This window comes from Chenopodium album, chromosome 12 (genome assembly GCF_948465745.1).
Source record: "Chenopodium album chromosome 12, dcCheAlbu1.1, whole genome shotgun sequence".
In the NCBI taxonomy this organism is placed as follows: Eukaryota; Viridiplantae; Streptophyta; class Magnoliopsida; order Caryophyllales; family Amaranthaceae; genus Chenopodium; species Chenopodium album.
In genome coordinates, this window is record NC_137845.1 from 31,083,655 (window position 1) to 31,110,925 (window position 27,271).

The window sequence follows — 27,271 nt, forward strand, 5'->3', positions numbered from 1 at the left end:
CCACTGCTGAGGCCGCTCTGGGTGGCTAGGAGATAAGCTCCTCCCAGAGTACGAGAGCGTCCAGACTAAAAGGCAAGGATGTTCATTTTAAATGCTGTGGACGCCCTGGGTAGTTAGGAGGTAAGCTCCTCCCAGAGTATGAGGACGTCCAGCCCAAAATATGTGGACGTCCCGATGAGCTAGGAGATAAGCTCCTCCCAGAGCATGAAGACGTCCAGTCCAAAGTATGTGGACGTCCAAATGAACCAGGGGTTAAGCCTCTCTCAGAGTACGAGAATGTCCAGTACACAATGTGGACGCCCAAATGAGCAAGAAGACAAGCTCACTCCAGACTATGAGGACGTCCAGAACAAAATATACGGACGTCCAGGTAGCAAAAAGAGCTTTGAGTCCAGAGTATATGGACGTCCAGGGCAGATGGGAGGTAAACCCAACCCAGAGTACATGGACGTCCAGAATGGAAGATCAGAGGAGGCGGCCAGTAAGTGTACGAGCCACCCCCTCTGAGGGGCAAATGTTTAGGGTAAAAATACCCCAAGTACGTGGCCCAATCTCATAGTGACACGTGGCCCAATAAAAAGGCGACACGTGGCATTATGAGAGGGTGACACGTGTCCTCCTGACAGGGTGACACATGCCAGCTACCTTTAAATACACAATACAACATCAGAAAGAGAAAAAGGCCTTGATTACATCAGGCCCAAATCTCGAGAAATACCTTGAATGCCGTAAAACGGCGCCCCCCCATGACACGTGGCGACCCCTGATTGCGCAGCCAATCACGTCACGAAATTCTAGGGTATAAACCCTAAAGGGGCACATGTTCCCACCCCTATAAATACCCCAATCATTTATGATGGGAGAGGGGGATTACGACATAACATAAATATAGAGCATTAAAAAGCTCCAACTTCTCTCTATTTTCTCTCTCTAGCTTTTCCGATTTCCGATCTCTAACTTGGTCGGAGGCGAATATTCCGATAAACGGAATATTCGTTGTTTTGCAAGTGTCCAAGTCTCATTGTCAGAAGAACACGACCAGTATCCGAGGAGTTCACGAAAAACCCCGAAACACTAATCAAATTAATTAAATAACAAAACTAAAATAAATTAAAATAAAATAAAGAAAGTAAAAAGGAAAAACAAATAAAAAAATGAAAAACAAAACCCAAAACCCACGAAATAAAACAAATCAAACCCCCCCCCCCCCCCCAATTCCCCTTTCTCATGGCTACTCTGATCTTCGATCATCAACGCTCATCATCAACTTCAATCAACACCATCAAACGGCTCAAAGCTCACCTCCAGCCGACCATAAATCAAAGCCATTGATTGAGGATTGCTAAAGCATTCACGAGTAAGTCACGTGATTTTTAAATGGAAATGAGGAGCGGTCGCGCAACCCAATCGGAGCGTCCGCTCTTGCATTCTGCCTCAAATTGGAGAAAGTGAATAAAAGTGGAGTGACCGCTTCGATATAGCAGAGCGCTCGCTCTAAAAAGTGTTGAAATTGGGGCTGAATTGGTGCTTTGTTGCTGCGATTTGTTGGTTGCGAAGCAAGGGGTGGTGCGCGGCGGTCGTGATTGGTGGCTGAAGGTGGCTGCGGTGCCGGTGAATTCGGTGGGTCTGTTGTGGGTTTGCGTGGCTGGAATGGGTAAGATGGCGGTGTTGGTGTGGAGGGAAGTGCGAATTTGGGGTGTGAGATGCGTGAGATGTTGGAGCAGGGGTTGCGTTTTGGGTGGTTGTTGCTGTTGTTTGGTAGGGAGTTGGTGCGTGGCTGATTGGGTGTTGGAAGAGGTGGTTAATTGGAGGTGGTATGGGTGATTGCGGTGGCTGGGAGTTGGTTTTGCTGCTGTTATTTGACGGTGGTGTGAACAGGGGAAATGGGCTGTTAGTTGTTGGTGCTGTTGAGGAAAGCAGGGGAGATGGGTTGAGAATTTGGTGTGGTGAAGGTTTAGGTGGCAGCTACTTGATGCTTTACATATGACTCAAAATCGAGAATCCGAAATTGATTTCAACTTGAAAATTTTGAGCATTGACCCGAACACGCCTACAACCAAGAACAAACACAAGGGTAGGATATAAAATAATAAAATAAAACGAAGTAAAATAAAAGGTTAAACTAAAATAAAATAAGAATAAAATTAAAGTAAAATAAAATATTAAAACTAAAAGAAATAATAAAATCAAATGAAATTAAATAAAATAAAGAAAACAAACAAGGAAATAAAAGAAAATAAAAGGAGGAAAATGAGAAGAAAAATATTAACAAGAACCTAGACTAAGAACATTATAAATTAAAAAGAAATAATAAAATCAAATGAAATCAAATAAAATAAAGAAAACAAACAAGGAAATAAAAGAAAATAAAAGGAGGAAAACGAGAAGAAAAGTATTAACAAGAACCTAGACTAAGAACATTATAAATTAAGAATTATAAAATAAATTACGAAAATAAACTAAAAACTATTAAAAACTACTAAAATACACAAAATAAATATCAAATAAGGAAAATAAGAAAAAGAGAGAAATAAAGTGTAAAACTAGGGAAATTATTTAGAAACTAAACCGAAAAATAAGCATAAAAATACCCTAAAAGTGACATAAAAGTCACTTATCAGATTTTACAGTGATGCCATTTGGATTGACAAATGCACCGATAATCTTTATGGATTTGATGAACAGGGTGTTTCATCAATTTATGGACAAGTTCATAGTAATATTTATAGATGATATATTGGTGTATTCGAAGAGCAAAGAAGAGCATGTAGAACACCTAAAGGCAATTCTGCAAACACTAAGAGAAAACGATCTCTATGCAAAGTTCTCTAAGTGTGAATTTTGGTTGGAGAAGGTAGCATTCCTAGGACATTTCGTGTCCAAGGATGGAGTGGAAGTAGATCCAGCAAAGATTGAGGCGGTGAAGGGTTGGCTTACGCCAAAGACAGTATTTGATGTTCGGAGTTTCTTAGGTTTAGAAGGGTATTATAGGCGTTTTGTGAAGGATTTTTCGAAAATTTCTAAATCTATGACCACTCTAATGAAAAAAGACAAAAAGTTTGAGTGGGATGACAAGTGTGAAGAAGCATTCCAACTTTTGAAACAGAAGTTGATTACAGCACCAGTGCTTACACTGCCAAACGATAGTGGGATCTATGATGTATATAGTGACGCATCCAAGAATGGCTTGGGATGTGTGCTTATGCAAAATGGAAAGGTGATTGCATATGCATCAAAGCAATTAAAGACTCATGAAGTGAATTACCCAACTCATGACTTGGAATTAGCTGCAATCATTTTTGCACTAAAGATTTGGCGGCATTACTTGTATGGGGTGAAAGGTAGGATTTATACAGACCATAAGAGCTTAAAGTATATTTTCACTCAAAGAGATTTAAACTCACGCCAAAGAAGATGGTTAGAATATACGACGGATTATGACTTAGACATACAGTATCATGAGGGGAAAGCAAATGTAGTTGCGGATGCTCTAAGTCGTAAAACCAGTCATGGATTGAATACCTTAATAGTGGCCGATGTGTTATGTAGAGAAATGAGGAAAATGAATCTAGAAGTTGTAGAATGGGGAGTACTAGCAGGCATACTTACAAACCTAACCATCCAGCCAACACTATTCGATGAGATAAGGGAAAATCAGGCAGGAGATGTGATGTTGGATAGGATTTGCGAGAAAATAAATCAAGGCAAAGCTACATATTTCAAAATTCATGAAGATGGGAGTTTAAGGTACAAAGGTCGATGGTGTGTACCACAGAAATGTGAGGAAGTTAAAAGAAAGTTAATGGAAAAGGATCACAATACACCATACTCAGTGCACCCAGGAGGGGACAAGCTATACAAGGATTTGAAAAAGGTGTATCGGTGGCCTAGAATGAAGAATGAAGTTGCGGAATTTGTAGCAAAGTGTTTGACTTGTCAAAAGGTGAAAATAGAACACAAGAGACCCTAGGGAACTGTGCAATCATTAGAAATTCCTGGATGGAAGTGGGATTTTATCTCAATGGACTTTGTGACTTGCCTCCTAAAGTCAAAGAGTGGAAATGACACCATTTGGGTAGCGGTGGACAAACTTACAAAATCTGCAGTGTTCATACCAATGAAGGAGACTTGGAAGATGGAGCAACTTGCAAAAGCTTACATCAAATATGTTGTGAGGTTACATGGAGTTCCAAAGGATATTGTGTCTGATAGAGATTCCAGGTTTCTTTTGAAATTCTGGAAAAGTGTACAGGAAAACTTTGGTACAACTCTTAAGATGATTACAACGTTTCAACCTGCCACAGATGGACAAACTAAGAGAACCATTCAAACCCTAGAAGACATGTTGAGAGCTTGTGTTATAGACTTCTAAGGGGGATGGGAAGATAGCTTGGACTTGATTTTCCTATAATAATAGTTACCATGCGAGCATAGGCATGGCTCTATTTGAGGCCTTGTATAGTGTCGCAGTTCGATTTGTTGGAACGACATAAGTGAAATAATGATTTTAGGGCCTCAAATGATCGAGGATACAGTGAAGTAAATAAGGGAAATTCAGGCTAAAATTCAAGTAGCTTAAGATCGTCAAAAGAGCTACGCAGGTTTGAAGCGTAGAGAAGAGGAATTCGAGGTTGGTGACAAGGTGTTGCTAAAAGTGTCACCAATGAAAGGAGTGATGAGGTTTGGAATGAAAGGAAAGCTTAGTCCAAAGTATATTGGCCCATGTGAAATACTGCAAAGGATAGGCAAAGTAGCTTATAGGTTGGCCTTACCTATGGAACTAAGTAAAGTGCATGATGTATTTCATGTATCTCAATTGAGAAGATATATCCCTGATAAGTCTCATGTGCTACAACCTGAAACCATTGAGTTAGATCAAAGCTTAGCCTATGAGGGAAGACCTATCAAGATTCTTGGCAGTAAAGTGTGTAGTACACGCAATAAGAATGTTAAGATTGTGAAAGTGTTATGGTCTAACCAAGAATAAGAGGAATCCACTTGGGAAGCCGAGGATGAAATGAAAAAGAAATACTCCGAGTTGTTTCAGGTATGTTGAGTTACGGGGACGTAACTCTGTGTAAGGGGGGGTAGAATGCGGTAGAATTTCGCGCTTTTCCCCTATATTTTTAGTAATTTTTGTGCTTTTTGCACAATTTTAACGAGTATTTTGAGTAATTGTGATCTCAAAGAGACACAAAAAGGTAAAAGTACGACAAAAAGTACAACAATATTATACAAAGTGAGGAAAAAGTTTGAATTTCGTTTCCTAAGTTTCGGGACGAAACTTCTTTTAAGGGAGGTAGACTGTAATAACCCGTATTTTTATACGTATTTTATTTTAAATAAGTATTTTGTAAAGTATTTAAATAATTCGAAATTAATTATTTATGGCATTTTAACTATTTATTTTAGTATGTTTGGAAATATTTTATAAAAGGAAAGTTTTATTTAATTATTTATTTTAATAAGTTTGGGAATAATTTAGGAAAGTTTTATAAAAGGAAAATTTTATAATAGTTAAGTTTTATTAGGAAAGGGATTAGTGAGGATAGAAAGAGAATTTAAGGGTAGGAGGGTTTCTAGAAAAAAAGGGGTATAAATATTCAACACATGGGCAAATTAAACTTTGCCCAGAGTGGAGAATACCCAAGGTAAATTTTCTCTCCCTTCTTTCTTATTTTCTTTTCTTTTCTTTCTTTTCTCCTTTTCCTTTTTTTCGGACCATCGCCGGCCACCACCATGCCCACTGGCGGGCCACCGCGCCACCAGCAAGCGCCGGCAGCAGCGGCGCCACCAGCAGCACGGCAACAGCCGGCTGTGGTGCCGTGGCTGCTGTCCTGCGGCCCTATTCAAAAAAAAATTATTATTTTTTAATTCTTTTGCTTTAATCCTAAATCTAATTATTAATTATGGGTTTTGCGATGATTTTGATGATGTTTGATTTGAGGTAGTATGTAAATAAATTTTCAGATTTTGATTTTAATTAAAAAGCCCCAAATTTGAAACTTTAGATTTGTAAATAATTTAATATTGAAGGAATATCATTTAGGGTGGTTTAAATCTTTGATTTGAGGGTTTTAAAGCATATTTATAGCAAGTTTTAATAAATTAATATTGCTGAAAATTTTGTTAGTAAGCTAAAATTAAGTTTCTTGAAGAAAATTTTGACTAACCATTAATTGGGATTAAAGTAAGGGGTATTAAATTAATTTTCAGCTTGTTTTAAATAAATTATGAGTGATTTAATAAGAGTATATTTTGCTGGAAATTTGTGTGGAGTAGATTTTAAAGCCATGTTATGATTTTGGATTGTAGGAGACTTCCAAGTGACTGATTTCTTTTAGTCGTGGCGATTTTAAGATCGTATTCAACGTACGTTCGCGTACTTGGTATTTATTTGGTGATGTAAGAACATGCTAGGCTTCGAATAATTGATTCCAAATAGTATCATGATAGATTTTGATTGGAATTTATTATTTGGTTGATGTTGGTGATTGAATTATGAAGCATGGATTATTTGTGATGGATTAGTGATTGAAAATAATTATTTTGGTATGTTGTATATGAACCACACTTTTATTATTGGCATGATAGAGAGCATGTTTAATTAAACTAAATGTTTAATTTGGCTTGGAATATTAAAAAGGAATTTTATTATGGTTCATATAATTTTTATTGATGCTATAAGCATGAAGAAAGAGCTATTTAAGTGTCTATGTACACGAGGAATAAATTATGTATTGGTATCTTAGTGCACTTAAGGTGTTTTTAACACCGAGGGATAGAAATTTTGGCGCATTATGCGTTTAAGGTGTCTTTGACACCGAGGTAGATTTAAAAAGGGTTCAACATTTAATATTAGGTGGTCACTAATTATTCAAGAATTAAATTGGTATGTTTAATTGTTTGAATAATTATAATGTTGGATTGTGTTATGGTTTGAGAGTCATCACCAAGTCTAATAATATGTAAATAACGTAAAGTGAAAGAGGTTTACACACCAAAACTCTTGGAACGTATATACCTTGAGTATGAACATATGGGGGGAGTTATGGGGTTTTATATTTAACCATAACTTCTACTGGGATTACAAGATGCTGTATTTTCCTTTATTATTATGCGTAGGAATTCCGCCACTTACAAGTGTTTCTTTTATACTGGCACAATTAGCTCCTGTATTAGTACCCCTTTATTGGGGCAGGTTAGGGGGGAAACCCGTTTGATGTGTAATCAATGATAAATGAATCAATTAGTTATTTAATTGAGGGTCATGTTGTATGTTGTATCCTTGTAAACAGGTGCAACAAGGTAAGTTGTGTGTTGATATGTGAAAGCATGTTAATGTGTTTAATTACGCTTATGTACTCAGCATTGTTGATTGTGTGTTTGTATGTTTGTTTGGCCTTGTCTTTACTTTGGCCCTATGATGACCCATTTTTAATGGAGAGTAGTGGGAACAAGTAGAGAGAAGCTTTTCAGGTGATAAAGCATATTCATGAAGGGCATGAGTGAAGAGCGAATCATGCTAGTTTTCATAAGTTTATGATGTGTTTATTGCTTTGATTATTTTATTATATTACGCTTGTGAGAATAACGCAAAGGTTTTAAGTTGGTTTGGTTTTGTTAAGGGCCTACAATGGTTCCAAGTTGTAGGTTGACTTCGTTTTACTTTGGTTGACTTCACTTTCATTTGGTTGACTTTTTAAGTTGAATTGTTTTGAATGTTTTTAAAGACAGTTTTCCGCTGTGTGTATTTGATAGTTGCCTTAGCCGTTTTCACGGTGGCGGTAATGTCTTAGATTTTCCTATTTAAAATTCTAAAAGGAGCAAAATAGGTATTTTAAAGGAAAGGAATTTCTAGGGTGTTACAGGTTAGGGGTGGTTTTTGGGGATAGGAGTGGCTAGCCGGCCGTTTTCGGGGGATAGGGGAGACGGCCGACCGTTTTCCGACGATGGGGGTTGGTCGTGGGGTTTTGCGGTGGTGGGAGGGAGGTAGCTGTTAGGGTTTTCAGTTTTTTTTTACCTTTTATTAATTATTTTTTTTAATTATTTTTTTTAATTATAAACCAATCATGTGCTCACACGTGTATTGATTACCTATTACAACAAGTCATTGACTTAGTGTTGATCGGCTGGGTCTATTGGAGGCAAACTGATCCAATAGTTAGGATTATTAAAAAATAAACCTTAATTGGGATTATTAGAGGTAAATCGGCAATAGTTGGAATTATTAAAGTGTATTTTTCCTATAGTGTAATACTTTCTTAACTCTATAAATGATCTACTTAATATATGACCCAAATATTATTTTTCAGTGAGTAGGATTTATTTTAGGTGGTTTGTGCACTATAATTAAGAAGCTATAAGGCTGTAATGATGTCAATTTAACAATTGTTTTGCAGATCATGTTGTTATTCAACTTTTCAGTAACATATAACAAGGTCATTGAATTATATCAATACAATATTCTTGTAGAGCTAAAAATATATAAATCACTGGAGTGTATCCATGTCAAAGCACGGAATGTATTAATTATATATATATATATATTAATGTTTTTCTTATTACTACGGTATTATTAATATATTTTTTCAAATATGATTATGGGAGTTATATATGTTTAGTGGAAGTTATAGAATAGGAAGTTATAGAATAGGAAGTTATAAATAAACCATTCGAAGCCGGTCATCGAACCACAAAGTTAGCACATGGGTGTAACAAACAATCATTCAACATTTATAAATGTATTTTTTATGATTAAAGTGGTATTTTTTGTGTATTATTATGCATGTACATTATACCATTAGATTATGTACTATTGTGGATATATATTATACCATTAGATTATAGGTTCTCTTAGTAGTACTATTATATCTTACTTTGGTATAATATTTGATGTACATTTTACATACTTATTTATACCATTAAAAAAAATATTTATACCACTACAATATTCAATGGTAATGTTTACCTATTTATTGGTACTTTATACTCATGTTAAATATTTGCAACTTCGCCATCCTATTTTTTTTTTTTAAAAAAATATTTAATAATAATAATAATAATAATGCGATAATATTAATAATAGTAATAATAATAGTAGTAGTAGTAATAATAATAATAATAATAATAATAATAATAATAATAATAATAATAATAATAATAATAATTCTTTAAAAAAAAGGAAAATTCTCTTTGGTAAACTTGAACTTTTTAATTTTCTCAGTGGTAAACGTTAAAAAAACTTGTTATCAATGGTAAACCCTAAGTATCTTAATAATTCATTGGTAACATTAATGATATAATTAAGTGATTCTTAACCATGGTAAGCCTTTAAAATAAAAAAATTGAAATTACTAAAAAGGCTCTAATAATAAAATTATATTAATATATATATATATATATATATATATAATACAAAAAAAAAAACTCCTTCTTGACCCCCTAGCCACCAATAGCCCCCTCCTCTTGCAGAGTGCCAACCTCCCGTCCGAAAACGCCCGGCCTAACCCACCCCGGCCGACGACGTAGCTTCCTCCGCCCTTACCTAAAACCACAAGAAAACCCAAACCTATTTTTTGTGTTCGGTTTTAAAACCTAAACGGGCTTGGGTTTTCATGTGTTTTTGGGTGGGGTTTATGATTTTTGGGTTAGCGAATAGGGGAGGAGGATCGACGGGGAGGATGGCTGGTTTTCGAGGTGGTTTGGGGTATGGTCGAGGTCGGCGGTGGGGCGGTGAGGGAAATGGGAGGTGGTGGGGAGATCGAGTTGAGGGGAAAGAGAGAAGGTGAAGGCGGGGGTGGATGGGCCTCGCTAGCTGGGCTTCGCCGTGGGTGGGAGCTTGGCCGCTGGCACAGGGAGAACCTGCCGGTGGCTAGGTGGGGTAGGGGAGGAGTTAGGTTTTTTTTATTTTTTAATTATTATTTTAAAATAATTTTTTAAATAATTTAATTTTATAAGGTTAGATTAGTCATTAGTGTCCTAGTTAACTAGGGTTAGCCAAATAATTACATAAACTCATCATTAATGTTACCAATGCATTAGTAAAGCTAATTAAGGTTTACCATTGATAATAAATTTTTAAAACGTTTACCACTTAAAAAATTAAAAAGTTGGAGTTCACCAAAGAGAAATCCCCAAAAAATAATAATAATAATAATAATAATAATAATAATAATAATGAAATCTACTCTGCTCTGCTTCAATCTGCATTGTCTAGAAGTTCAAAAAAACAGAGCCTTAGTTCAGAAGCTTAAAAAAATAGGGTCTTACTTTAGAAGCTCAGAAGAACAATGCCTTAGCCATCCCATTTGTTTCAAAACAAATACACAATAGGTTTGGTGGACCAATACTTCTCCGATTAGTAGTAAGACTAGTAACTACTTGTAGTAAACAAAATCCGGTGAACCCCACAATTCATAGATCAATTCCTGACTTCACTTGTCTTTCTTTCTATTCATCCTCATCCATTTCCTCTCTCTTGTCCATTTTCCCATTTTAATCCAAAATCCAATCCAATTGAAAACGATGACGACGACGATCCACGACCTCCCGGACGCGGTCCTAGCCCACATTATATCCCTTCTCTCCGACACCCGCACCCGCAACTCGACCTCCCTGGTGAGCCTAAAGTGGCGCGCCCTCGAACGCCTTACCCGGTCCCACCTCTCCCTCCGCGGCAACATCCGGCACCTCCTCTTCCACCTCCCCACCTGCTTCTCCGCCGTCTCCCACCTGGACATCTCCTCACTCTCACCCTGGGGCATCTCCCTCCACCCCCACATCATCTCCACTGCAACCAATGATCACAACAACGCTTCTTTGCTGCTTGCTCACCGTCTTCGTCTCGCTTTTCCAGCCGTCACCTCACTCACTCTCTACTCCCGCTACCCTTGCACGCTGTCGCTGCTGTCGCCGTTGTTCGATTTGATTGAGGATGTAAAACTCATTCGGTGGCACCAGAGGCCGAATAACATCCCACTTGGGTCAGATTTCTTTGTGTTGTTTCAGAATTGTGCCCGTCTTAAGTCGGTTGATTTATCGTCTTTTTACTACTGGACTGAGGATCTTATGTCGGCCCTTGAGGCTCACCCCAGAATTGGGGTTAATTTGGTGGTTTTGAATTTGCTCAATTTTTCGTTGTCCGAGGGGTTTAAGTCGCAGGAGGTTGTGGATGTTACTAGGGCGTGTCCCAATTTGAGGGATTTTAGGGTTGGTTGTGTGTTTGATCCAAGGTATATTGGGTTTCTTGGGGACGAGGCGCTTTCGGCGATTTCGTCCAATTGTAAGGAGCTTAGGGTTCTTCATCTTGCGGATATAGCTCAAGGTGATCGAGAATTTGATGATCAAGGGTTTTGTAGCGAGGATGCTGGGCTTACTGTTCAGGGAATTGTGAGTTTTTTTTCTGGATTGATTTTGGTTGAGGAGTTGGTGTTGGATGTATGGCGGAATGTGAGAGGGAGTTGGGTGTGTTTGGAAGCTTTGGCTTCGAGGTGTCCGAATTTGAGGTCGCTTGAGTTGGGATGTTTTCATGGGATTTGTAAGGCCATTGAGTCTCACTTGGATGGGATTGCCCTTTGTCAAGGGCTTGAGTCGTTAACGATTAAGAACTCGGCTGATTTGACTGATTTCGGGCTGATTGCCATTGGGAGGGGTTGCTCCAAGCTTACTAAGTTTGAGGTGATTGGATGTAAGAAGATCACTATGAGGGGGTTGAGGACAATGGTGTGCTTGCTTAAGAGGACACTATTTGAAGTCAAAATTTCAGGTTGTAAGTATCTTGATGCCTCTGCTTCGTTAAAGGCTGTGGAGCCTATAAGGTTAAGGATTAGGAGACTCCACATTGATTGTGTTTGGAACGGTGAGAAACCTGAGTACGAGGAAGAGGTAACCGTGTTAGGTGTTGATTATAACCATAAATATGAAGGCAAGGATGATGAGGAAGAAAGTAGTAGAATGAGAAAGAGGACCAAGGTTTCATGGGATACTGAGAGCTGGTTCATGAGCAACATGGAAGGTAGCACTAGCAATGGATATGTTACTCAGACTTGGGGACGTCTCGAGTTTCTATCACTGTGGATTGGAGTTGGAGAGCTTTTGACACCATTGGCCAATGCAGGACTGGAGGATTGCCCCATGCTAAGGGAAATTCATATCAAAGTAGAAGGTGATTGTCGAGAAAGGCCAAAGCCATCACAGGGAGCATTTGGGATCAGCTCGCTTGGGCGATATCCAATGTTGTCGAAGATGAAGCTTGATTGTGGGGATACAATAGGTTATGCGTTGACAGCTCCGTCCGGGCATATGGACCTTAGCCTATGGGAGAGATGGTTCTTGACTGACTTAAGGAGTTTGAGGCTTAATGAGCTCGATTATTGGCCTCCACAAGATAGGGAAGTCAATCAACGGAGTCTATCACTTCCAGCAGCTGGGCTACTTCAAGAGTGTGATACATTAAGGAAGCTCTTTATTCATGGAACTACTCATGAGCATTTTATGTTGTTTTTCCTTAAAATTCCAAACCTGAGAGATGTTCAGCTGAGAGGGGATTACTACCCAGCCCCAGAGAATGATATGAGCACCGAGATGAGAGTTGATTCATGTTGTCGATTTGAGTACAAGTTGAATGAACGTGACATTTCTGATTGATTGTTTCTTTTAGAGCTTTGTTTAGATGCAATTTAATTTTGCTCTGTTTTCTCTAAAAAAAATAAAATAAAAAAAAGTTGCTCTTTTCTCTCTCCTCCATACTGTCGTCCTCCCTGCTCCTAGGTTACATCCTCTCCTAAGCCTACCGGTGACTGCGGCTTTCAAGCTAACAATGGCAGAAGGTGAGTTTATGATTTTGATTTTTAATTTTTGGATTAATAATTAAGTTTGGGTTAAATTAGTTCTTCAATTGTAAAAATTAGGATTTTTGTTTGCTATAATGTGATGATTTTGAATCACAGGCGCTAGTGTTTAATTCTTCGAACGTTTGATTTATAAATTATAGTGTTAAATTGGTTAATTGAGGGTTTTTTGTGATTACTCCATGTTCTAGCTGATGCTATATTCTTAATTTATAAAATTAAGCTTTGTTTGCATTGAAATTCTTCTTATACATAGTTACTATTACATGATTTAAGTGCATTGGATTGTAGCATTGTCAAAAATTGCATGAAGAAAGTGATATGCTAAAAGGATCAATAAAATTCATAAATGGATTGTGAATTGTCTAATTACCGTTTTTGATTTTATAGCCATTGACTTGAATTCATGAGTCATTTATAGTGTAATGCTTTCTTATCTCTATAAATGGTCTACTTAATCTATAACCCAAATTATTTTTCAGTGAGTAGGATTTATTTTATGGGTGGTTTGTGCACTATAATTAAGAAGCTATAAGGCTGTAATGATGTCAATTTAACAATTGTTTTTGTATATCATGTTGTTATTCAAATTTTCTGAAGTAACATATAACAAGGTCGTTGAATTATATCAGTACAACATTCTTGTAGAGCTTAAAATATATAAATCACTGGAGCGTATCCATGCCAAAGAACAGAATATGTTAATTGTATATATTAATGTTTTTCTTATTACTATGGTATTATTAATTTATTTTTGTAAATATGATTATGGGAGTTATTGAATTTGTTTAGTGGAAGTTATAGAATAAGAAGGTATAATGGAAAATGATAGGTTTAAAAAAAAAAAGAAGTAAAGTTAACAGAAGTTGAGGATTAAGAGTTTCGAGTTCTGTGGTTAAAAGTTATCAATAGTGCTTTTTCTAGGCTTTTCTGTTTTGACGTTAAGTGATCATTTAAGGATTAGAATCCCAATTTCCACCATTTGTAGATCGTGCTATAGAGGCTTTTGAATAGGTAGGTAAAGTTGCTGAAGTAGATTGTTATGAATTAGAGAGAATTGTGATTAGTAGTGAACCTCTAGTAAGTGGGTCACTTTTTGTGAATTATCATGCAAGTTGTTGAGAATTAGAAAAAATTTACTGTGGATTTTCATTTGGGTAATTATGGAAAGAAACAAACAAAGAGGTTTGTAATTTTGTATGATGATGAAAATTTTCAGTTTAAGGTTAATGCTCATATAAGAGTTATAAGTGTATATAACATGTGTTTGGGAGGTAAAATGATAATGTAAAATGGATTAACAGTGCGACTTGAATTTCATTAGACTAGTCTTGGTAATGCTTGGTCATGGATTTGTTGTTTAGGAGAGGGAGAGAGAAATTTGATATGGAGTATATCCATGGCCAAACTTTCTAAGTTACTCATATTCGTTAAATATGCTCTGATGGGAAATTTTTAATCATATGGGATATGTGAATTACCTATTTCACAAAACCTTATTCCCAGAGCCTTGGGAAACAATTGGCTGCATATAACACCAATATTGCAACAATATTTCTGGCTTTCTTGTACCGAAACGCGTGCCATTTGTATTCACGTATCTTGTTAGGGTTTGGTTGTTGAACTAGAATACCTTTTCTTTCCTTATCTTTCACCATTATTCCTTGTAAATTTACTCGTTACACATGTGATCATGTTACGGGATTGATTATTACCAATCTGATTTGTCCATTCATGTTCAATTTAGTCAATCCTGATGCCTTTTTTTTTTTTTGATCTTGGCTATGTCTTGGTGTTGTGTTTTGTTGTGAAATAGAAAGTGAGTTTTGCCTACTCAGTTGCACATTATGAAGCTTTTAGTTTGCAATAGGAGAGCTGCATACTTATTAGCTATATTGAGTCCAATACATTAAAGTGATTGTCTTTTTGCTATAACAATTTTTTTCCCATTTGTTGGCTGAATTTTAGGGCTAAGAGATTTTTTTGGTAGCTTGCATAGTTGCATGGCTTGATTCTGAATGTTTTCATGCTTTGAAAAGTATTTCAAGCAATCTGCTTGTGATTTTAGTCCAACCTAAACTGATATTGGTGTGGCATTGTCCATAAAGAACTTCAGAATTTTTTTGCCTCGAACAATTCAAATGGCTAATCTTTTGAGTAATTTATCGTTATAGATATGAATTGTTTTCCTGAAATTCTTTTTTAACTGAAGTATTTTGTGGACTAGTACAATTTATAGTTTTAACTGCAGTATTTTGTAGACTAGTGCAATTTTATTCAAATTTCAATTGCAGTTTAACTAGAAGAATTATGTTAATATATGTTCTGGTGGTAACTGTCAGGTCGAAGAATTATTCTTTGGGCTCTGCTTAATTTACTTAAGGCGCCTTAGCTGATTGAAGATTCAAGTAAAAAGTGGAATCCTCACCCCTTAAAAGGTTTGAGCTTGCTCCCTTATGAACAGTGCTCAAGCATGAGAATCGCATGTGTGAGAGCGCTGACGTGGCAAACTACCATTTGTGTTTTTTATTTTTGTTTGTTTTGTTTGGTGGATACCGTCTGTCGTCTTCTAAATTTGCTCTCTATGATTCAGGCAAATTTGCTTTTGACCTTCTGCTTTATTTTTTTTCCTCTTTTCTTCTCTCTCCTCTTCTTTCTCAGATTTCTCATCTCACTTTCTCTCTTGCAAGAGCTTTCTCTAAGCTTTGACAATAGGGATGGCGCATGCGTTGCTAGCAACGCTTTGTGATCTTCTCAAGGTACACTAGCGTTTTGTTTTTGTTTTTGTTTTTTTTTTTTTTCCAATTTTATCTGTTCTAGAATTTGAAAAGCCCTAATTTCAGGAAAAATCCCAAATTTGAATTTGTATTTCAGCATCAATTGCTGACGGTGAACGGATCTAGAACGAAGGTGAAGTTGAAATGATCGGTCAAAGATTTTTGTTTTTGTTACCTGTCGAGGATGTCCGCTGCCTGGAGTTTCGTCACTGCTCTAATGGCAGATTTTAAGGGTGCGTAGGAACGGAGGTCGGGAAAAGCAAGGTAGTGGTTCATTTGTTGCTTTAAGTTTCCGTCAAACTTTGTGAAATTTCTGGTATAGAAAGAAAGATCTAGCTAGGGTTTTATCTTAGTTTTAGTGGATTGGTCTATATATGAGTAGATTGAATGAATTAGGGTTTTCAAGGTGTGTGGTGTGACAAATTGATAAATCTCGTCTCAAATTTTCTTACCACTGCTCATACTTATTTAAACTGCAGCGGAGAAGTTACTGATAGTCCGTTGTGGCGACGGCGACGTCGAGACATTAATGTTGGTGCTTATAGAGGTTCGATCTCTTTCTTCTGTCTTTAATTAATACAGAAACTAAAATGTGTATATATATATATATATATATATATATATATATATATATATATATATATAAAATTATCTACATTCGTGATTTTATTGTTTGATGGTGAATTTGTGATTACAAATTGGAGTTGTAGTGGTACGTTGGAGTAACTAACAATGTAAAAGTTATACTTTGTGCTTCAGTTCGATTTGCATTCCAAAAGTCCAAAGTAATTAGATTAAAGAGCTGAAATTATTTCCACCATTTCACTCCACACATCTAATTAGGTATTTTATAAGGATCTTTTTTAATAATAAAAAAAGAGCAACCCAATAAAAATTTAGGGAAGAAACTGTAATTTTGTAATGGAGATATTATTCATGTAGAAAGCAACCTGCACCCAAAATCCAAAATGGAGTCCTCAGGTCATAAAAAGAAAGAGGCCAGCCAACCAAATCAAGTCAACTTATGTTTCCTGAAAAACAAAGACTGAATGATTGAATAAAAACAAGCACTACCTTAATTAATTAAGTGTGGATTATGAATGAGATGTTCATTATGATTAACTAGGATCACTTAAGCTTGTTTCAAACCAATTGTTATGATTTATGTCCTCGTCTGCCATCAGTCTAGCAAATAACAACAATTTCCCTCAGTTGTCATGTTTAGATAGATAATTATTTTGATATACAATCTCACTGATGTTATGTCTGATGTAGATGATTTTTATAATTAAATTCGTGCTGTCATGAAGAGGCGTTGTTAAAAATGCCAGGAGCTGAGTAGCTTATGTACTGTAAATTAACTGCAAGTGAATGCCCCCAATCCACAAGATGCAATCATATCTTTAACTTTTTGGATTTTTGAGTCTCAAGTAGTATAATGTTTCTTTTAAGATTTTTCTTCAAAGTCGGACTTAATATGATGTTGGAACTATTTGGGATTCATCAATAGTGATCAGTCTATTGAAAATGCAGGGAAGTATACAAGGAGCTTGTCAAAGTGCATATTATCTAACACCAGAGGTTTTGGAGCGCAACTATGAGAAAGAGATAGATGTGTGGAATGCTGGGGTCATTTTATACATTCTTCTAAGTGGAGTTCCTCCCTTTTTGGGCTGGTAAGCATATACTTCCTGAAATAGAATTCAACGTGTTTCATGCTACTTAGTGAACATTATAATATTGTTATAGCAGCCTGTAGAGATGTTATAAGGATTTTATGAATATGCATTGTGAGTTTATGAGGGGATATTTTCTTCATTTCATTTATCTGCAGTCTGTAATCTACCCATCTCATTTCTATGGTTCTGATTCATAGTGTTTGCGACTGTTCTAGAGACTGAAGCTGGGTTTTTTTTTATCAGATCAAGAACGGGAAGCTTGGCTTGAGTCACACATCCATGGCCTTCAATTTCTGCTGGTGCCAAACACTTATTTGCTAAAAAGTTAGAGAGAAATCCTAAGGCGCGTATAAGTGCTGCAGAGGCACATGGTATGTAATTTTTTGGTCGACTAAGATTTGATGATAGGGAATTTTGACATGAAAACTGCTTTTGACTACCCACAATTCACATATTACCTATGAATCAGAACATCCATGGCTCAAAGAAGACAATGATGGTTCTGAGAAACCTATTGACAGCACGATTCTTATGAGGATGAAGCAGTTCAGAGCTATGAACAAACTTAAGAAGCTCGCTCTCATGGTAATATACCAAATACCTATATATTGTTAGAACATCTATTATATATTGTATAATCGACAAATGTGTGTGTTAAATCCGAAATTTGTTAAGTTCATGCTATAACCTGTCTTGGGCTGGGCATCTTCCAAGAATTCGTAACTCTTTTGTCTCTCTCTCACTTTGTTGATCTTGTTCTTAGTTCGTCATTTAATTTGTTGCAATTTGATTTTATTTTTGAAAAGTATGGATTTGGGTTTAGGGATCTTACAAAATGTGGGTCAAATTTGAATCTAGGAATTGATTGTATTAGTTTTGGTTTGATTAGAAATTGAATTTGAATGTTGAAATTTGCTATTATTTTGGTTGGTTGAGGCACTTGAGCTTGTGTTGTTCAATGTCATTTGGGAAGGGAATCATGGGGTTTGCAAGAAATGGCTGTAAGATTCATGGATTATAGAGAATAAGTTTCGTGATGTATAGAGAGTGTACATGTTGCTGGAGTTAATTTGGATTAGTTTTTGTTTGGCAGGTGGAATAGAAAATCTAGAAACTCTTTTAAGACTACTCCTCGTGGCTATATATATGTCAGACTTCACAAAATCTCCAACAAGTATGTTTTCTCTTTTGTGGGATCTGTTTTTATAGCTTTTACCCAATCAATTTACATCATCTTAAGAATTCTATACACGGTAATTTGTCATTAATATGAATTAACCTGATACAAGTTTTTTTACAACAATAGTAACTGTAAGATGGAATTACATATCCCACGGGATATCGTTAAGACTGCAACTGACTACTAACTGTAGGCTTGGGTTAGTGTAATTGTGAACCAAAAACAATTCATTAGTTTGATCTCTTGCATGCATGAATTCCATGAAGCTTAGTTTCTTTGAATTTTGATTCATATTTTTTGATAAGCCTTATATACGTTCCTTATGACCATATGCATCTTTGTATTGGCTTGTCTGAGATGGCTACGTGTATTAATTTGTAATATGAGTCATTTAGGTATCGCTGCCCCAGTATAGAGTTAACTGAAAGTTATAGTTGAGAATACAAGCTAAGAAACATTTGGGAGAAAACATTCTTTATACCATCCAAGTATTACCCCTGAATCCCTGATAATGGATAAAAGCAAACATGAACAATCCCAAGTTTGATTTATGGTCTTAAGTCTTAACACATCATTTTGATTGTTTCATGTTGTTCAAATTGATTTGCTTATTAATTAGAAACTCACGTGTTCAGTTTGGGGATTAGCATGCTGGGTTATCAGAGTAATTAATTTGCTTAAATATGTTCTCTTTTCACATTTCGTTGCATTTTTTGCTCCTTTTTATTTTTTACTACTACTTTTTGCTGATCTTTATTGTTTATCTTTGAGGTTTTAGATTTGAGGAGAAGAAAAGCAAGGGATGATACTAGGAGAGGCGGCTGCGCTAAGTATGTTATATTATCTAATTTTTTTTACTTTTAATTTTCCTGTTATTGAAATTAATTGTTTGGTTTTTTTTTTTTTTAAAAAAAAAAAAAAAAATCTTTTTGGTTATTAATCAATGGTCAACTTATTATTGAAGAGCAGTAGAACACCCTTCGCTAAATTATTTGCAAGAATTGATGCAGTGGACGCAAGTGCTGTCAAACATGTAGCAGAACGCTTCTTATTTAATTTTTACAATTTTAGCATTTTCCTTATTTTAATTCATTTCACAATTTTGTCTAAATATTTGAAATTTAGATAAATGTTCTTTATCAAGTAGCTTTAATGTTTTAGAACACATGCAATATTGACTAGGAACATTCCTTATTTTGAGCTTAATTTTCTTTTTGTTGGCTAATCACTTACCTGTTAATTCGCTATTGTCTATAGTGATATTAACTTGTGCTACTGTGTGTAAAAATCGTTACAAACAAACTAATATGGGATTTAAACAATGTGACACCCCATAACATAGTCTAAATAAAGCCATAAACCCAATTCCTTATATAATTACACATTTTTGTTCCATGTATGCAATTCTATTTATCGACGCAATTATATTTATCGACATCTATGTTCACTAATTAATTTACATTTATTCCAATGTCCATCAAAAAGCGTACATACTAGCAAAAAATAGTCACACTTTCGGCCTCTCTCACCAGCAACACTATCGCGTGTGTTACAACCCTAATAAGAAGTAAAATTTGAGATATGGCACCATAAGTTCCCTGTTTTGTTCTTTTTATTTAGTTGCTCGTGCTTAGCTCAGTTTTGGTGACCTAATCATGGTTAGCTCAGTTTAGTCCGCTGATTATGATATTGCTCACGTACCGTTGTTTAAGTTTGTGGTTGATTCCAAATTGTTGAATTTGTTCTTATATATCAGTGAAGACTGAAGACACAGTTGGCAATGATTTTGATGGTGGCATGTTAGACATGTTAAACCTGCTGACACACCATCCATTTTATATTAATGAGTTACATACATGAATGAAGGAGTTATTATATATGGTTTTGAATGACATAAGGTATGTTAGCTCCATCTCCATCCTGGATTAATGATGTTCCTGGTGATGGGGATCGTGGTGTTCGATTCATGAATGCAAACTTTAATTATGGTGGTGAATCCCCACGAGAGTTCTTCCAAGACCAAGAGGATGAATTCATCCAAAGGAATGGTGTTGAATGGGATTGATCTATGTACTTCGAAGACTTTGTATTATTGTCATAGTATTATTGTTAGGAAAAATTTACAAGAATAATTCCACTTTTTGCGAGTCTTCTCAAAATGGTCCAATCTTTTAAAAAACTGGGAATAATATCACCTTATAGGATTATCTTCGTAAAATGGCCCATAACTTGTTTGTAACCTACAGGTAAATGTGAAACGTGTTTTATTCTAATTGGTCTAAAAGTTATTTTTATTTAATTTAAATTCTAATTAAAATAACATCCCTCCTCCTCCTTACACATCCATCACCTACACTGACCAAAAACCCCACCTGACCTCACTACTCTTCATCACTAAAACATAGGGGTGAGCAAAAAATCAGGGTACCCTGAATCGAAATCGGAATTTGTCAGGAACCGAAGGTTCCGGAACCAGAACCTATACAAGAGGTTCCGATTCCGGGTAGTAAAATGGAGAACCTGTTGTAACAGGTTCCGGTTCAGGTTCTCGATTTTTTGAACCGAAACCTACAGGGTACCCTTTAACCTATTAAAAGTATTATTTAAGCCCAAATTATATACAAATTAAGTCCAAATTTTTATAAATTAATAAATAAATAATAGTCATAAATATATGTATTATATTTGGTAAATAACTTTTATTGGTTTGATGTATTTGCAAGTTGCAAGAGTCGTAAATTTATGATCTTCCAATATATTTTGAAATAATTTTGCAAAAAAAGTACGAAATATATTGAAAGACAAGGTACTCTGAATCGGAACCGGAACCTGTAGGTTCCAGTTTCGGTTCCTACTTTCCAGGTGTTATACTATAAGCAATAAAACATAAATTACTTATCTCTTGATGCATAAACCAAAACTGACAATAACCATGTCGTGGCGAACCACTGACCTAAAAGATGATTTCGCGCTACCTCCGGTGCAGTAGATAAGAAGCGCTCGCCCTCCAGGATAAGCACGGCGCCGGAGTTTATGTGCACTCACAAACCCGACTTGAAGTCAGAATACTTGCCTAGAAAATCAAGAACAGTGTTTAGTATTTTAGAGAAGAGAGAGAGGTACGAGTTGTAGTATATTTTGGCTAAAGAAAGACCGAGTATGTATAGGCAGCAAAGGGAAAACGGCTAGCATAAAAGGAGGGAAGAACTTAGCCAAAAAGGCGGCTAGACGGTCAATCAAGAGCAATAATTATAAGGGAGTGAAATGGTCAGCTATAATCAAGGGATTATTGGCTAAATAAATTCCATAATAGTCAGAAAATCCCAATAGTCAAAAACGGATTTAAAGGCTTAGGAATATTCTGTCAACAAAGAAAGGAAATAAAATTTCTCCAAAAAGATAAGAGAGACCCATGCCCGCGCATCGCATTCCCCAAGACCCCAAGTCCTGAGGCCCGACCCGACCCGACTCGGCTCAGCTCGATACGCGTGCGCGTGTGTTTGTGGGGCACAACACCCACCTCTAAGTCACTCAACTAGGTAGTGCTAAGACACTTCAATATATAAACAAGGCAAAACCTCTCCCCCTAACCAATGTGAGACTTTTTCCTTTCATTTGTTTTTCTCTCTCTCTTGTTTTTCCCAACTCTCTTGTTTTATATCCAAAACTTCCAACAATCCCCCACAGGTTGGAAGACATGAAAAAGAAAGGAAGGAAAAATGAATTATGGGCAAAACAAAACAATTGCATAAGTGTCAACAGGGACATCAAGCTATGATCCATCACCTACCAAGTGACCTTCGTCTTGAACTCAATAGGGAGTTAGGGACCCGTTACTTTGAGCCACACAATCGAACATGTATAATATTCTGAAATTCCGCGAATAAAGGTGATGCATTATATATACTGGCCATACGTCCAGCTAATGAGTGTCATTTATGGAACTCATTTAGCTTTATTTAGGATGATTTTTTTCATTGATTTTACATCTCTTTTATCTCCTTTTCTCTAGTTTTACTTGTATTTTCTCTACTTTGCATTTTCTTTAGTTGCTTTCTTATTTTCTTACTTTTCTTAGTTTATTTTGCATTTTCTTCTTTACTTGTTTGCTTTTCTTTGATTCTAGGAAGTTGGCGATGTTCGAGAGGCTCATTGGCATTCTCTTGGGGTATTCAAGGCCAAAGATGCATCCCGGTTCCTCCTTTTAAAGCCCAAAAGCAAAGGTGTGCAAGAGTCAAGTCTTTAAGGATGCGCTCTCATGCCGAGTGGACATGAAAAGACGGTGTTGAACCCACCGTAATGGCTCCAAGAAACTGCCTTAGCATCATGCATCATCCGGAGCGCGAGGGGGCATCTTCGAGCGCACCCATGGCACATGCCCTGCTCCCAGGGTGCGGCCGCGCAGGTGGATGGCGCAGCCGCGGGCGAGCCAGGAGCGACCGCGCACTCTCTCACCCCTATTTCCGTACCCATTTTGTTGCGGTCGCGCTTAGGGGTGAGAGGCCGTGCCTTTTGAGGTCTCTTTTGGACGTCCAACTAACTTCTCCTTAGGTAGTTTTACTATATATAGATTTCCTTCATTTCCAGAGAGAGAATAATCTTAGAATATCATAGAATTAAGCTTTAGATTTAGTTTTGGTTAGAATTTTAGAGAGAGAAGCTCTTGATTTTGATGATTGTTCTTAGATTTTAGAGAGAGAAACTTGGTGATGTTGATGAATGCTACTTTCAATCTTCTCCCTCTTTGATTTTGATCAAAGTTTTGTAAGAATTCTTTACTCTTTAATGCAATTTCATGTTTGATTTGGTTTTGATTGATTTACTTGTTGTTTGTTTTGATTTGATTTTGATAAGTTTGAGCATATTTTGAGTACTATGTTGATGATGAAATTTGTGATTAGATTTATTGTTCAAATTTGCAATGAGTAGTGAGTAGATTACTTGTTGGGGATAGGGTGAAGCATGTATGAGTGATAATTCATGGTTAATTGGGGGAATTTGATTGATCATCATTGTGATTAAATTGGTTAGTGAAATTTGTGCATGTGTTTGATATATTAAGGAGTGATCAACCTCAACTATCGTGCTAGATTGCATAATAGGTTTCAATGACACGAACAATTGATTTGGAAGTTATTATTATCGATTGATCTCAATTTGCGATTTTCCTTTGAAGTCATTTGTAGAGACATCTAGCTTGACTCTAGGAAATAGCCTTTTGAGTGATTTTGATTGCATTCCTTGCTTTTCCTCGCATTGTATGCTTGATCGATTTCTTTCCCAATTAACGTGCTTATCATGTGTGCATGTGAATCCCGACTCCCTAGAATTCTTTATAACTTTCTAGTAATCGTTTAATTGCATTGTTAGACTTGTTAGACCAACCCTCATTAAACCTTCGGAATAGATTAGCTTGAGACCGTAGTAAATACCACATTCCCTAGGGTTCGACCCGGACTTACCCCTATACCTAGGGTTGGGTTTGGTTGTACAAATTTTTTTTTGATCGGGGAACTTAGTCACCAACGAACTAGGTTTATCCCTCGTCAAAAATGGCTCCATTGCTGGGGAATGGCATGGTTATTTGCTATTGTTGATTGAGTCTATTCCATATATTTGAAAAATACAAACAAATTTTCTTTCTTTAAGGCTACATTTGTAGCTGTGCTACTAATTGTTTCTTTTGAGATTGTGTGTATAGAGCACGTGGTCGTTCTCTAGTGCCATTTGAAGCATGGGAGAAAATTCAAGAGTGGTATTGAAGGAGCTAGGAGTTCCAGGAGCTTATAGGTATGAGAGTGGTATTGCTATACCTACGACACTGGCAACCGACTTTGAGATTAGACCGGCCATGATAACTTTGATAGAGAGGCGTCAATATAGTGGTGCAAAGCATGAGAGTCCCCTCAATCATCTTAAGGAATTCGAGAAATATTGCAACACAATCAAAGGTGAATGGGATTTCTCAAGAGTTTATTCGCCTTAAACTCCCTTTTTCTCTCATTGGACGTGCATTGGAGTGGTTGGACAAGAAGGTGAAACCAAACTCCTTGAAGACATGGGATTAAGTGACTAAGGAGTTTCTATCTCGGTTCCATCCTCAAAAGAAAACGGCCGAAGCAAGAGCTCTTATCCAAAGCTTCAAGCAAAAACCCAATGAAAGTCTTTATGAGGCATGGGAGTGGTTAAGGAATACCAAAGAGAGTGCCCACACCATGGGATTCCTACCTATCAAATCATTCAAATATTCTATGGAGGTCTAATCCCTCGAGGAAAATCTTGTCTTGATGCGGGAGCCGAAGGACCAATAATGAACAAGACGGAGGAGGAAGTGGTGGACGTCATTGAAGATGTAGTGAGACATTATATGGATTGGTAAGATGATGAGCATGAAACAACAAGCAAAAGTGGTGCTTCGGTGTACTCGGTTGATCACATCAATGCCATCAACAACTTGTCCTCACAAATCTCGAAATTAGGAAAGGAAATGACATCTATCAAGGCCAAACTTGAGAGTGCTTCTTCTCATGCACCGATTCTTCCCTCCCAAATTAAGGGGAGAGGTACATTTCCTAACTCAAATCCTTTCCCCTTTCTAGAAACATGTCTAGTGGTTGTATGTTTTGTGATTTGTGTGAATCATATGACCATGATGCTTCAAATTATCCTAATGCTTCTTTTGATGGATGTGATGATTATGTTGGCAATGAGAATGAACATGTGAACTATGTGTCTAATAACAATGTTGGACCTAGATTTGATAATCAAAGAAATAATGGGAATATGAACTATCATAAGGGGAATTTTGATAATTATAACCACAATGGGGGTTATAGAAACCAAGGAAACCAAGGTTTCCGAGGCAACTATAACCACCAAGGTTATGGTGGTTAAAACCAAGGGCAAGGATATGGGAACCATAATCAAAATTATGGTAATCATAACCAAGGAGGCTAAAATCAAGGTAGGGGCAATTGAAGTAACCAAAATAGGGGCAATTTTCAAAACAAACAATCAAAGGGGTCCCCCACCCGGTTTCACTCCAAAGGCTCATGGTCAAAATGATAGTTCTTATGCCCAATCATCTCCTTCAAGAGGTAGTTTGGAAGATGTCATTGAAAATCAAATCAAGGTGTTGAACACTTACATGTCATCTAGTGATAAGAAGTTTAATGATATGATGGCTCATAGTAAGATGTTGGAGAATCAAATTTCTCAATTGGCAAATGTTTTGAAAGAGCATGCTAGTCCTTCTTCCCTACCATCTCAAGGTGTAGATCCTAAGAGACCAATTAATGCCATAGTGACAAGGAGTGGTAGGATTCTTGAGAATGTAGAGCCTAAGAAGAGTGAGGCTAAGGAGAGTCCTAAGGAAGTTTTGGTTGAAGATGAGGAAGGAAAAGGCTCTTTGAATGAGGATGTGGTTGAAAAACCAATTGAAAAAGAAAAAGAGAAAGTGAGAGAAGTTATCAAGCCTAAGCTCCCATACCCCCAAAAATTCAATAGGCACAAGTTAGATGAACAATTTGGCAAATTCATAGAGATGCTTAGGCAACTTCATCTTACCCTTCCATTTACCGATGTCATTGACCAAATGTCGAATTATGCAAAATTCCTTAAGGACATCTTGAGTGGAAGAAGAACTTGTGATTTGGCAGAAATGGTTAGCTTGACCGAGAATTGTAGTGCAATCATTATGAACAAGATGCCGCCCAAGTTGAAGGACCCCGGAAACTTTTTTATCCCTTGTGCTATTTATAAGATCCAAATTGATAATGCCTCGTGTGACTTAGGAGTTAGTGTTAGCCTTATTCCATATTCGGTTTATCAAAGACTTGAGTTAGGAGAACTTTCACCTACCAACAATACCTTGCAATTAGCCGATATATCAATTCAGATTCCAAAAGGTAAGGTAGAAGATGTTCCTTTGAGGGTAGGAAAGTTTGTAATTATGGTTGATTTTGTTGTTCTTGAAATGGATGAGGATTTCAATATTCCTATCATACTTGGTAGACCTTTTCTTGCTACATTGGTTGCCATGATTGATGTTAAAAGTGCTAAGATTTCTCTTAAAGTTGGAGAAGAAGTCATTGAATTTGATTTGAATGAAAGCATGAAATATCCTTCTTCTTCACTTGAGAATTGCATGAGGGTTGAAATCTTAGATGATATTGTGAATTCTATGCATGAGCACTTGCTCACCTCTAATGATCCACTTGAGTGTGTTTTGTTGAACAAGGAAAAGATAGGTGAGCATGGAAAGGAAATGGCTTTCTTTGAGAGAGTCATTGATGAAAGCATGGAGGAGAGTGATGATCACATTTGCATGGGAATTTCAAGCCAAGATGCATTGCAAGTGGCCTCAACCAAGGAAGGTAAAGGTGTGCCAATTGTAGAGCTCAAACCTCTACCACCACACCTTAGATATGAATTCTTAGGCCTCAATTCTACTTATCCCGTCATTGTTAGTTCCACTTTGAGTGAGAGTCAAGCTCAAAAGTTATGTGGTGTTCTGAGAAAACACCAAGGTGCTTTAAGCTATACAATTAATGACCTCAAAGGTATAAGCTCGGCTTTATGTTTACACCATATTTGAGGAGGGCGCCTCACCTAGTATTGAAAGACAAGGAAAGCTATACCCTCAAATGGGGGAGGTAGTTAAGAAGGAAATCACTAAGCTATTGAATGCGGGAATCATATTCCCATCTCTAGCTCTAGACGGGTTTCCCCGGTTCATGTTGTCCCAAAGAAAAGAGGAATGACCGTTGTAAAGAATGAGAAAGG

General features: G+C 36.7%; 1 protein-coding gene and 1 non-coding gene across 10 annotated transcripts; one reads left to right on the forward strand and one right to left on the reverse strand.

Moving 5' to 3' along the window:
• The first annotated feature begins 10,424 nt into the window (after positions 1-10,424).
• On the forward strand, positions 10,425-19,712 carry LOC145570481 (F-box protein MAX2 homolog A-like). 9 transcript variants are annotated; one of them, XM_081629582.1, is made up of 11 exons: positions 10,425-12,830; positions 15,194-15,289; positions 15,513-15,610; positions 15,695-15,892; positions 16,108-16,175; positions 17,162-17,304; positions 17,551-17,678; positions 17,777-17,892; positions 18,401-18,481; positions 19,266-19,317; positions 19,457-19,712. In XM_081629582.1, the coding sequence occupies exon 1, from the start codon at positions 10,528-10,530 to the stop codon at positions 12,646-12,648; it is 2,121 nt and encodes a 706-aa protein (XP_081485708.1). In that variant the 5' UTR covers positions 10,425-10,527; the 3' UTR covers positions 12,649-12,830; positions 15,194-15,289; positions 15,513-15,610; positions 15,695-15,892; positions 16,108-16,175; positions 17,162-17,304; positions 17,551-17,678; positions 17,777-17,892; positions 18,401-18,481; positions 19,266-19,317; positions 19,457-19,712. The 9 variants fall into 9 exon arrangements, with proteins under 9 accessions (XP_081485708.1, XP_081485711.1, XP_081485710.1 ...); XM_081629585.1 differs by having other exon boundaries at positions 15,726-15,892; positions 19,259-19,317; positions 19,452-19,712; XM_081629584.1 differs by having other exon boundaries at positions 15,726-15,892; positions 19,259-19,317.
• A 4,892-nt stretch (positions 19,713-24,604) lies between these two features.
• On the reverse strand, positions 24,605-24,709 carry LOC145573507 (small nucleolar RNA R71). Its single transcript, XR_014097511.1, has one exon. It is a non-coding gene; the product is annotated as a small nucleolar RNA R71 (small nucleolar RNA).
• Positions 24,710-27,271: the final 2,562 nt, after the last annotated feature.

What these genes read in the sequence shown, in the direction of transcription:
- LOC145570481 (XM_081629582.1), top strand. Translation starts at nt 10,528, where the DNA reads ATGACGACGACGATCCACGACCTCCCGGACGCGGTCCTAGCCCACATT.